Source organism: Coenobita brevimanus, chromosome 30, assembly GCF_032717465.1.
Source record: "Coenobita brevimanus isolate Jiangsu-jjx chromosome 30, ASM3271746v2, whole genome shotgun sequence".
Taxonomy (NCBI): domain Eukaryota; kingdom Metazoa; phylum Arthropoda; class Malacostraca; order Decapoda; family Coenobitidae; genus Coenobita; species Coenobita brevimanus.
The window spans coordinates 42,344,701-42,357,421 of NC_136983.1; the positions used below are offsets into that span (position 1 = coordinate 42,344,701).

General features: G+C 39.7%; 1 protein-coding gene across 1 annotated transcript in view; it reads left to right on the forward strand.

The window, feature by feature from the left end:
• l(1)G0196 (inositol hexakisphosphate and diphosphoinositol-pentakisphosphate kinase) overlaps positions 1–12,721 on the forward strand; it is a 475,031-nt gene that overhangs the window by 441,133 nt on the left and 21,177 nt on the right. Inside the window, exons 29-31 of the mRNA XM_080268869.1 lie at positions 1,029–1,153; positions 3,679–3,711; positions 10,425–10,616. Coding sequence (XP_080124995.1) covers positions 1,029–1,153; positions 3,679–3,711; positions 10,425–10,616 — 350 coding nt within the window. The remainder of the gene's footprint in view (positions 1–1,028; positions 1,154–3,678; positions 3,712–10,424; positions 10,617–12,721) is intronic.

Consider the following 12,721-nt stretch of genomic DNA (forward strand, 5'->3'; position numbering starts at 1 on the left):
GAAATGTTGTATCTCTCATGTGCAGTGTCTGAGGTTGGGGAAAGTCAGTGCACCACATTGATGATCTGGGAAAGACTACGACATGACAGTTCAGTATTTTTACTCCTCCATGGTAGAGAAATTCTGTAGCACCATGCCCATAATGCACTTTGTGATGCTCATGGTCTGCAGAGTGGCCAGAAAAATGAGTGGTTATCCCATAAGCTCTTCTAAGTGGCCCTTTAGACAGGGCCTCATTGGTGGTGAATACCTCACTCCCCAAGTCCAAAGGACCCCTCCTACCTCACAGTTTTAGATAGTAGTAGTAGTAAAGTAACCTCAGTCTTTCTGGCTGAGCAAACCCATCAACTGCAGGGCCATCCAATGCAGTGAACTGATGTTTCCTTGCAGTGGACAGCATCTCGCTACAGTGAGGCATGGGGAAGAGTGTTGAGGTTTGGTTTCTGGATGTGCACTGCATTTGGGTTTCTCCACCCAGTTAACAGGATTACCATTGCAGGCTCAACATCATCCCATTATTTGGGTACATGGTTACCGCCTGGGACTGTAAATGGTTGCCTGAGTTACAGGAAACCTCTAGGCACGTTACTCATTGTAGTCATCTAAGGAAGAAGTAGGTAGGACTGCATCAAGTGAGTGGATGATGGTCACCACCACTCACCACTAACAGTTTTATGGTGATGGTTGCAAGTAGTATTATGCCACTTCTTCTTAAAAATCATCACACTACTGGAGTTAATGCTTTCAGTTTCATGACATCTATATATACAGTATTTTGTTCTTGCTGCTATCAGATGATATTATGTAGCTTATGATAATTCCCATAGTAGTGCACGGTTAATTGCAACTATATTCAACCCCTCCTGCTTGAACTCTATCTTAAGATGAAGATAATGAAGAATACTGTATAATGTGAAAGGCATAATAAAAGTCAAGGGATTAAAGAAGAAAAGAGACAGATAAAGAAGGGAAGAAGTTTATGCAAATATAATGGTGCATGTACATAGATGACTGCTTGTCCTCCACAGGTCATTATCTGATGGTGCATCATCATACCAGCACTCTCTCTCTGCCTCTGAGTCCTTGCCCCGCCCTCGATCACTTGAAGCAGAGAATACCCATAACCCTGATCACATACCAAGAGCAGAGAAAGGTGAGTTGATGTTGTGTATAGCATGATATCTGTGTTTACATTTCTATCTATCTATCTATTGCCAGACGCCTCAATCCCGTTTGGGGTGGCCACAAACAAATTGCCTCCAAGTCGCCCTATCCCCCGCCATTTCACTGCCCTGCTCCCAGCTCACATCCCCCTCTCTCATGTACCTCTCCACCCCATCCCTCCATCTCATCCTCGGCCTCCACCTCACTCACCTACACTCTCTTCATCAGTTTTTCACCCTCCATTCTCTCCACATGGCCAAACCACCTCAGTGTGTTCCTCATAATGCTTCCTATTACATCCACATCCACACCACAACGCTCCTTTATATCCTCATTCGTCAGCCTGTCTCTCCATGTGACTCCACAGGCTCCTCTTAAATAACTCATTTCCACTGCTCTCACTCTTGATTTGTGTCCTTCCAACAACGTCCAAGCTTCACTTCCATACGTTAGAGTTGGTATCACAATACTGTCATGTAGTAACTTTTTCACTTCCATGCTCACTTCCCTGTTTCTTATCACTGCTTTCAAAGAACCAGCAACCTTTCTTCCCTGCTGTACCCTTTCAAGCACTTCACCCTCCAAACCTCCATCCTTACTCATCACACTACCCAAGTACTTAAACGTACTCACATTTTCCAATTCCTCACCATCCAACCTCGCTGTACATTCACTGACTTCACCTCTCTCAAAGACCATCACTTTACTCTTCCCTACATTCACCTTTAGATTCCGTTTCTTACACACTCTCCCAAACTCATCCACCAAGCCTTGCAGCTCCCCTTCGTCTTCACTCAACAACACAGTATCATCTGCAAACAACAGTACAGGGAGTTTCCAAACACTACCCTCTCTCACCAGGGCCACTGCAACATCCACTACCCTACCTTGTACCTCTTTTATTACCCCATCCATGTACAGATTGAACAACCATGGAGACATGATACATCCCTGTTTCAACCCAACTTTCAAAGAGAAAAATTCACTTAGTTCATCATCCACACGCACTGCAGCCTTCGCACCATCGTACATACTCTTCACAGCATTCAACAACTTCCCATCGACTCCATATATTCTTAACATTTTCCACAATCCTTGTCTATCCACCCTGTCATATGCTTTCTCCAAATCCATGAAAGCTGCATACAACTTCTTTCCCTTCTCTAGAAACTTTTCCACTAAAGATCTAAGAATGAATATCTGATCTACACAACCTCTTCCCTTCCTGAAGCCTCCCTGTTCTTCTCCAACTAATTTCTCTGTTCTTTCTCTAACTCTGTCAATAAGTATCCTACCATACACTTTTCCTATTATACTAAGAAGACAAATGCCCCTATGATTACAACACACTTCTTTTTCTCCTTTTCCTTTGTACAAGGGAATAATTATATCTGACTTCCAATCCTCCGGGACTCTACCTTCCTCCCAGGCCAATCTGCACATCTTCCACATCCATTCTGCTACTATCTCTCCCCCATGCTTCAGCATTTCACCACACACTCCATCAATTCCTGGGGCTTTCCCCGATTTAACTTTCTTCATTGCTTCCACAACTTCTATCCTACTGATTTCTTCCTGTCTTCTCACCTCCCTCCTTCTCCCAGCCATTCCCCAGCCACCTATACTCGCATTACTTCCATCCTCTATGTTCAACAATTCCTTAAAGTGTTCTCTCCATCTGCTCACTTTTTCTCCCTTCTCCACTAGTAATCTAACATTTTTATCTTTCACTCCCCTGCTAACTTCACTTCCACCCTGTCTTACTCTTTTCACCTCTTTCTAGAACATTTTCTTACAGTCCCTCCACTTTACACTCAAATTCCTTCCAAATTCCTCATCCACTCTCTTCTTACCCTCTCTTACTAATCTTTTTGCCTCTCTCTTTCTTTCTACATATAACTCTCTTCCACCTCTCAACTTCTTCCACACCCCTATTTCTCATCCATTCATTGTACAGTATGCTTTCTTCTTTTGTGCCACAGCCTGTCTCACCTCTTCAGTCCACCACGCTGTTCCTTGCACCCCCCTCTGTCTTCTCTTCCTTCCACACACCACATCACATGCTGCACATATTTCTTCTGTAAATATCCTACACACACCTTCCACGTCTCCCATCTGCTCCAATTCATATTTGCCCAGTCATTCCTCCACTTCTCTCTTATACTCTGCCTTTTTCTCATCCTCTTGTAACCTTTCCACTCTCCTTGCAACTACTCCTTCCTCTCATCTTTCCTTTCTTCTATTCCTCCATCTTACTCGAATCCTACATTTACTTACCAGTATTGTATATGATAACAGAAGCTAGTAAATCCAGATGTAGACGAGGCAATACACTTGGTGATATGAAGAAAAGCAGTATTATGACATAGTTATTTCATGTTTGGCTTTATTAGTGTTTTGTATGGTTTTCCATATACTGTACTCAGTGTTTTGTGTGTGTTGACTGCAATGTTGCCTTGACTAACCCTTTCCCTACCTTCCATGTGTTGCCTGCTTTGGTTGCCATTATGGCAGGGAGTTCCAGCTTAGATTCAGTCAGTGATGAAGGTAAGGATAATATTCTGATCTATTAATTTTCTGGAAGTATATGTTTGCTATTTATTTGTCATTATACTAGTAGAGTTCAGGTGAAATACAGTCCTTAAATTATTCTGTTTCATACACAATAGTAGCTAAACTAGTGCAGTGTGCATGTTTCATCTTATAATGAGGCACTGTCAGTTAAGGACTGGAAAAACAAAGCTGTCTTACGTTATCACTAGTATGATTATCAACCCCTCATGTTCACAAGGACAATTTTTAATCATTTTGTTGTTGTAGGTTTCTTTGAGCTTGATGATATAATTTTACATCAGTTATGATAAAAATACCTAGTTTGTATTTTTCAGTGAGAGGGTTAAATGTTGCATTTCTAATGGGAATAATTTAGTGGTGGCCATGTGTCTTTACCACTTGTCAGTTGATGCCTTTCAAGGCATTGCTTAACATTACAGTGAACTCAGCGAGTCATGGGAATGAGCAGCATGTACAGTAGGAATATTGTTTGAAAATGCTCATCCCATATCAGGATGGCAACAGGGTTCCCATAAGAAGAGAGGAGCAAATGGCATTAAAAGTGGTGATAATATGGGCAGTTCAGAACTAAATCATTCAATAGTCCAGTTGGCTTGCTAGTTTTGTCAGTTTGTAATTAATGTGATTAGAAGCTGTAGGCTACATTTTGACATGAAAATATCTGCTGTGTTTCATGCATCAAAGAATGGAGCCTTGGCAGTGGTAAGAAGAGAGTAATTGAACACAAATTCCACTGTAGAGTAACTTGCCCAGTAATCGCATACTGTATTTTGATTTCTTCAGCCCAGTGCCATATTTTTCAGTTTTTAAATTCAGTGTATGCTATTTCTTGTCAGTTTTATTCAGTTTAGGAGAGCACACAGAATTGAAAGGATTGATGAAGGTTATATATAACTCTCAAGTTCAAACAGTCTTTCCTAAGGTGAATAAAATCTCGTAGAAGCAAGAATAAAAAGTAAGTTATGCCTTAGTGAAGGAGTTACTGTACAACTGACTGGAAAGTATTAAGTATAGCTCCCTACTCAGAAAGTTAATCATTTGACCATGGTTCCCTACATGTGTAATTCATATGTTAACTATTAATCTGCAATTTTTAAGTATTCATGTAGAGTAGATTCTACCAAACCTTTGTTTTATTTCAGTCATATCTATAGAAAACTTCCATGTTAGGCTGGTAGATGTAACTGAAGGAAAGAGAAATGCCATTAAGAGTTTGGATCATAAGCTAAGAAAATAAGAATTATCTTACCTAGTACAGTGAGTCCTTGAAATACGAAAACTCGAAGTACGAATTTCCAATGGTACGAAAGCCATAAATGTAGGACATATTCCACAATACGAAAGTATCTGTCTCGATGGTACGAAAAACAATACGAGAGGAAATACGAAAAATTCAAAATGGGCACGCTGCACAGCGCGGTGAGAAAACAAACTAACCCCTCTCTGATAAACATATTTTCGTTCGCTTCCCAGTCAAGTCACGGCTGTCCTCTCCTCTCAGCTTCACTGTACGTTACGCTGTTTTTCGCTGTTCTTCACCTTTTCATATTTTCACCATGCCTCCCAAGCACCCTGCATCACCTCCTGCACCAGTCAAGGAAGTACCAGAGGAGCAATAGGGTACCACCATATCAATGACACGAATCTCCAGCTGCAGCACAGGTCTATATTTAACTGTACAGTGTATTAATACTACAGTAATTAGTTGTATGTTTTATTTTTTATGTCTGTACAATAGTATAGCACTGTATACGTGTACTGCATACTTCTAAATAGGAGGGGTAAAGTTTTAGTGGGGGTCCAATGGGGTCCTGGAATGCATCCCCCGCTTTATATGTATACTGTATTTCAATGGGAAAAATTGTTCCAATATGTACAAAATTTTGGATTACGAAAGTTTTTTTTTGGTCCCTATCCCTTTTGTATTTCGAGGACTCACTGTACATTACAGATACTGTATACAAGTATTACTGTTGCCAGAAATAGCTCTTACCAGTTAATTACTGTATCTGTAAGAACACCTTTAAAGATAATTATCATAGTTACTGCTGTTGGCTGTGTAGACAGATACCAAAGCTATTTATAATGGTAGACACAGAATATATCCCAAAACAAAAAAGACTTCTCAGGAAATTCTTTCATATCTCTCAACATTATCATGAGGCATTTGTGGTAATACAGATACACCCATACCCAGTTATCTGGTGCATCAATAACCAGCACTACACTTGACTGATCACAAGAAATAGGGGAACATTCCCACGGTCCAAACAGTTTGAATGTCCGATGCCTCGTTAATCTGATTCCTGCCCCTCCTCCATCCCCTACTACACTCAGTGCTGCCAAGCATGTCGCCCTCCCAATCCCCTTACCCTCTCTCAGCTTGTCTCCCATGTATTTGCCTAGTTGTATTTACCTAGTTGTGATATACAGGAAATGAGCAATGCTCGTGTAGTCCCATCTCTGTTTCTCAATGAGTCAGATTTTGCTTTGAACTCATATAAGTTTTTAGGCTGGATGATCTCTTTGTCCAGGTTGTTCCACAGGTCTGTGCATCTATATGGAAAACTGTATTTCTTGATATCCACACAAGCACCTGGGCTTTTTCAGTTTCATTCCGTGTCCTCTTGTTACCCATCCCATACAAGCAGATTTTGTCTGTCAGCTTTTCCTACTCCCATCCTGGCCTTGAACACTGCAATCATGTTGCCCCTCTCTCTCCTTTCTTCTAAGGAAGGCAGGTCTAGTTTTTCCTGCATTTCCCTGTATGACAAATCTGCCAGGCTAGGGGCCATAATGGTTGCTGTTCTTTGTGTTATCTTGATCTTGTTTATATTATTCATTGTATGTGGGGACCACACTACTGCCTCATATTTCAACCTGGGGTGGACCATGGCCACTATCATTTTTTTTCATCATCTCTTCATCCATGTAATGAAATGCTATTCTTGTGTTAGTCAAGAGATTGTATGTCACTCTAACTATCTTGTTAATGTGTTTTCAGATTACAAATTATCCTGGACCGGCCCTCCCAAGTCCTTCTCTTCTCTTGCTTTTGTGATTAGTTCATTACCCATCAAGTAATTCAGTGATGGTCTCTTGGTACTTTTACCCATTTCCAATAATTTGAATTTTTTTGCGTTGAATTTCGGTTCCCACATCTGGCTCCAATTATGAATACTATCCAGGTCCTCCTGCAGCATTTTGCAGTCTTCTTCAACTTCTTCTATCCTCATGACCTTTGCATCATCAGCAAACAGACATGCACAATTGTTCAGTCCCATCAACCATATCATTTACGTAAATCAGGAGCATTTCGGGCGCAAGCACCGAGCCCTGCGGGACTCCACTTGTTACCTCCCTCTATCCAGACATCCAGTCATTTATTGTTCTCCTCATTTGTCTGTCACTGAAGAAGTCACTCATCCACTCCAAGAGGTTCTCCTTCAGTCCTCTTATGTGTTTCAATTTCCACATTAGTCACTTGTGAGTACCATGTCAAAGTCTTTCTCCAAATCTAAATACACATTATCCACCCCACTCTCTCTCTCCTATAGCATGTCTGTCACCCTTGAGTAGAAACTCAAAAACTCGGAAACACACAACCTTCAATTTCTGAATCCAAATGGACTTTCTGTCAAAATGTCTGTCTCCTCCAGATATTTTATCCATCTGTCTTTCAGAGTTCTCACACATACTTTTGTGACTGTGCTGGTTAGGGACACTGGTCTGTAATTCAGGGTTTCTTCGTTGTTTCCTCCCTTAAAAATTGTTACCACATTGGCCCCCTTCCATTCCCGAGGCACTTTCCTTTCTTCCAGAGGACACACAATTAAACCATGAATCTTATCAGCCAGTTATTCTGTGCATTCCTTTAGTATCCAGTTAGAGATCCCATCTGGTCCTGGGGCCTTCTTCACATCTTGAGTTTCCAGTAATTTATATACGTCTTGCATTTCAGATTTTACATCTTTTTACACTACATTTCTGGTCACTCCCTCCTCCTCCACAAAATCACTTTCTCTAGTGAAGACTGATTGGAAGGATTTTTTCATTGTTTCAGTGTGCACAACCACATCTTTACAAACCATTCTTTCTGCTTTCAGCTTATTGATTCCCTCCTCTTGTTTCAATCTGCCAAACCCGTAAAACAATTTAGGCTCTTCCATACATTTGTCAACTATACCTTTTTTGAAGTTTCTTTTTTTCTCTCTAAGTATTCTTTTATATTCATATATAGTTCTTTTATATTCTTCCTTTGTTCTATCATTACCTCACTCTCTCCATTTGTTCCATGCCTTATCCCTTTCATTTTTTGCTATCTTATGCCTTTTGTTGAGCCAGCCATTTATCCCACTAACTTTTGGCGCGTACTTTTCCACACCCGTATTATAGAAGTCTAGAAAGATATCCCACTTCTTCTGTAGCTCGCCTGTTTCCCTGAATTCTCACCAATCTGCTTCTTCGAAAAATTTTCTCAAGCCCGTAAAGTTTGCTTTCCCAAAGTTGTATCTTCCCTGCCTGTATAGCTAATCTATTGTCTCCCCTTTTCCTTCTGTCATTTGGAACTCTGTCACTACATGATCACATTTTCCTATAGGACACAAATATTTCAGAGATTCAGTTGCATCAGGTTTTTTGGTTAGAATTAAATCTAGTCCTGCTGGTGTTTCATCCCCTCTGAATCTTGTCTATTCTTTGACCTACTGGGTCATTTCAATATCTGTTGCAATATTTAACAGTATATTGCCCAATGAATCTTCACTACTTCCTGAGTCCCACTCCTCCCAGTTCACCTCTTTGCAATTGAAGTCACCCATGAGGATTATGTTGTTGCTTTTCTCAGTCACATTCTGTAGGTACAGTATATAACCATGTTGAACAACATCTCCTGATATTCCTCCTTATTCCATGCTCTTGTCTTGGGAAGGACATACAGTATGCTACTGTGATGACTGTCTTGCCTTTCCCTGTGGTTTCAAATACTATGTTTATCATTTCAGCCATACCTTCTCCCAGTTTCTTACCATCCACATTTAGGCTGTTTAATCCTCCTCCTCCCTTTTTTTTCATTTCTATCTCTTCTCCATAGTTTGTATTTCCTATCTCCTGTTTGGATTTCAATATTCTCTCATAGCTTGGTCTGTACGAAGCACATAATGTCTGGCTCATTTACCCTCAAGAAATTGGCTTTTTCTAGCCATGCTGAGATTAGACCATGTACATTAGCATATGCCACTTTCAGTCTTTTTGCATTGTTTTTTATTCTGTCCCTCTCTCTCCCACTCTCCTTCAGTACCATTTCCTCAATTTATAATCCATAACTCTCCAATAGAACTCTGTCTCTTCCTCTGTTCTGTGGTCGTTTTTTTTCCTTCACTTTCATAACAGGTTCCTTTATTTTTGCTCTCTCTTCCTCATTTCCGTCTCTTCTTATGCAGATATTTTTTAATCCTTCCTTATCTGCCAATTTCCAAGTCTTGTTGATTATTTCATATACTGTGACATGAGATTGAAATTTTCCTTTAGTGGCTTTGCCCCTCCCTCTACTTTTCCTAGCTTAAACACTTCTTTGATCTCCTCTTGGCTTCGTTATTTCCTTCCATAACTATTAACTCTATTTCCTTTGCCCTTCTCAGTTCTTCTCTTTCAGACCTCATTGACATCGTGTTTTCTTTCAAACCTTAGATAATCATGCATATTTTCTTGTCTGCGCCATCTCTGACATGTGATTCTTTATTTTTTAGTACCTTCACAACTTCCTTCTCCACCTTTCTCTTCCAAGCAGAATATGTTATCCAAAGCCATGGCAGTGTCTCAGAAATAGTTGTACCTGCTAGGGCACTACAATCTGTTGGGCCTTTTGAATTAAATTTTTGACTGTGGAAAGATTCCTTACTCATTATGACGTAGTAGTACGGTACTGTAATATAATTAAACACTCACTAATCTTTTCTTCTTGAGGTTTTCCTTTTTAATTTTTTTTACCTAATGACAGATGATTTCATAGACCTTAGGGGAGATACCATGGGTTGTATAGATTAAAAGAAATTATCATTCTGTAATCCTTTCATCACACTGATGTCCTTTCATGTTGTCTTGTTAACAACATATAACCCTCCTCCCCCCCTCCCCACAAAAAAAAAAAGGCTAAAGAGTTTAAGTGTATGGTTTTAAATTTCAGTAAAATTCAGGAAATTGCCCAGCCACCCAGAGTAATAGTGCATCCCTAACATAAAACAGTAATTGTAAGAATAACAGTTTGTGGATTGACCAACAGTCATTCTCTCCTGTCTTTCTCCTTCCCTTAACAAAAAAATGCCATCATGAGTAATGCACACCAAAATTTATGAAGTCATCCATGACAGGACATAGGTACAGGTGTAGTTGTATATGATAAAATATACTTTATTTAGCCTGGGCCATGTGGATGATGACCTTTTTGTTGACTTCTGCTGCTACCAGATATTTTTATTGAACTTAGGAAAGGTCTCTGGTATTTACCAAACCAATAGAGTTTGTAACCCCACCAGTTCAAGAAGTCTGTCCTAAGCTGAATTAAACTGTCAAGAGTTGACAAGAATAAAATGAAAGACATCTCAGGTTTAGTGGGGTAAGGATCAAATAATGTAACTGAATGAATTTGGTGATATGAGAGTGATGTTGTTATTGTGGTGTTGTGTCAGAGAGCATGCGTCGGCACCGCCATAGCATCCCTGGGCACCAGAGCTCCTACCTGTCCTTCCTGGCAGTGCTTCAGCAGAAGGCTGCTGCCACTGCTGCTGCTGCTGTACCTGTATTTTCAACGGCGGTCATCTCAGGATCAACCTCTGCACCCGACTTAAGGGACAATTTCTCTGCTCTACCATTCTCTGCCAGTAAGTTATGCTGCCATTTTATCTCACAATCTGCTGATCAATGACCTGCCTTTTAACTTTTATTTAGTTTACTTCTTTAATTAGTTTAAATATCATACAGTGCAGTGCACAGGATTTAATTGTTTAATGCAGTACCAGTATCTGTTTATTGTATTTTATGTATGGTTTCATCAGCCTTGAGATGATTTATCATTTTTGTATCAAGTATTTTGATATTGATGTTAATGGATACAGTACAATATTAGTTTTGTGTGTTTTGTTATACTTTAGCCAGAAAATATATTTCCATAAGTTGATAGCTTCATTATGTATGGTTGTATATTATGCAGTATAAATGATGAAGTAGGATGTAGAGTAGCTGACACTGAGGATGAGGGTTGTTGTAGCCTACCATATGGCAGATGATATGGCTGGTTGTGTTGCGCGGTCAGGGTCAAGCCAGGTTGAGGCTTTGGCCTCACAAGCTGTGACCGAGGTGACTGAGGTGACTGACCGGGCGGGTGAGTGAAGGGCAAGGTGTCCAGGGTGGTCATGGCTCAGAGATCCCGGGGTTCGACTTGAGTACAGATCACACCCCTCTTGTGTATACAATATATGTTGGAGCAGTGTTTTGTGGTTAACTCTGCACTGGACACCCTCTTCTCTAACACATTCAACAAATTGTTATTGTTAGTCAAGATCCATCTGACTTATTTTTTGGGCATGTGTTGTAGATCTGAATGTTTGCCTGCTGGATTTTGCTCATGAGCAATCCCCAGTGACTTAATCCAGCAGTAGAATTCCATGAACATCAGTTGTGCCGAACAAGCCATGATGAGTTGGGTGATGAAGTGACACAGTAATGGTGTTGATATGTGTGTTATATTATAGGGTGTGTACTGTACTGTTCTCTGGACCAGGGCACCCCACACAGCCCCAAGAACACACAGGCGGGTGTCTCTGGACCATTTCATGTGAAATAGTCAATATCTTTGCTTATGGAATATATTTTTTTAGTTCCACCCATTTCCCCTCTAATGTGTTTTTAAAATATGTTTAATGCATTCATATTTACTGTAAGTTGATATGTGATGTATGAACATACAAATAAGCCATCCTTTCTATCAACTGAAGCTGTCATGCATCAGACACAGTAGTTACAGTATGTGCTCTAACTTTTATCTTGCTAGATAAGTTTGAAAACCTGTACTTTCATGCCTCTTTTTACTTAATATGGCTGTTGTTTAAATATATCTGTAATCATTATGATGTATAAATATAAATTCATGTATTGTTGAATGACATACTTGTTGTATTAATTGAAAAATACTTTTTATTGCAACTTGAAAGAACAGATCCACAAAATTAGCACCACTCTTCAAATTTAGAGTAACAGTATATGTATACTGTATATACTTAAGTATATTTTTAAAGATACAGTCTGAGCCAGTTTGTTTATATATATATGAATTTATATTTATATTTTGTTACATGTATGCTAGTTCAACTTTCATGACAATGCTTGATTTTCCAATCCTCATCCTGCATGTGGTGATTTCTGTTTGTGTGTGGTGCCCTGCCCTCCCTTGGTTATTGTAGTATTTTATATCTGTTATTCTGTATCAGTATTTATAGATATGTCAGCCATGTTTCACTTCAAATGCTTTTTCTCACTTTTGTATGTAAAACCAGGCTTGGTTTGATATCAGTGAACTGTTTTCATGGTTCTTTCTTTATTTTCCTGAGTATATCTTCTTTTTACTTTTGGTGGATGTTGATGCTCTTGTTTTTAGTGGAATATATTTGTTGAAGTTTTCATGAACTAGTTTAATACTATTTTGAAAAGATGCATGGATAAGCTGTCCATATTCCTGCTGATGAGAGTCTTTAGATCAGAGACTTGATGATTCACCAATTTTTTGTCTTGGATCCATCAGCTACAGTATATTAGCTGCATAGCTGAGCAGTTCACAGTTGTAGTGGTTGATGGTCACACTGTTTCAGCAGTGACACAGTGCATTACGTACAGGCATTCAAGAAGATAATATTCTTATTGATGTTGGTTTATGTAACTCCAAATTAGTGGAATGATCCAGTCTCTGAAACTATGGGGTCTCATTGATGGG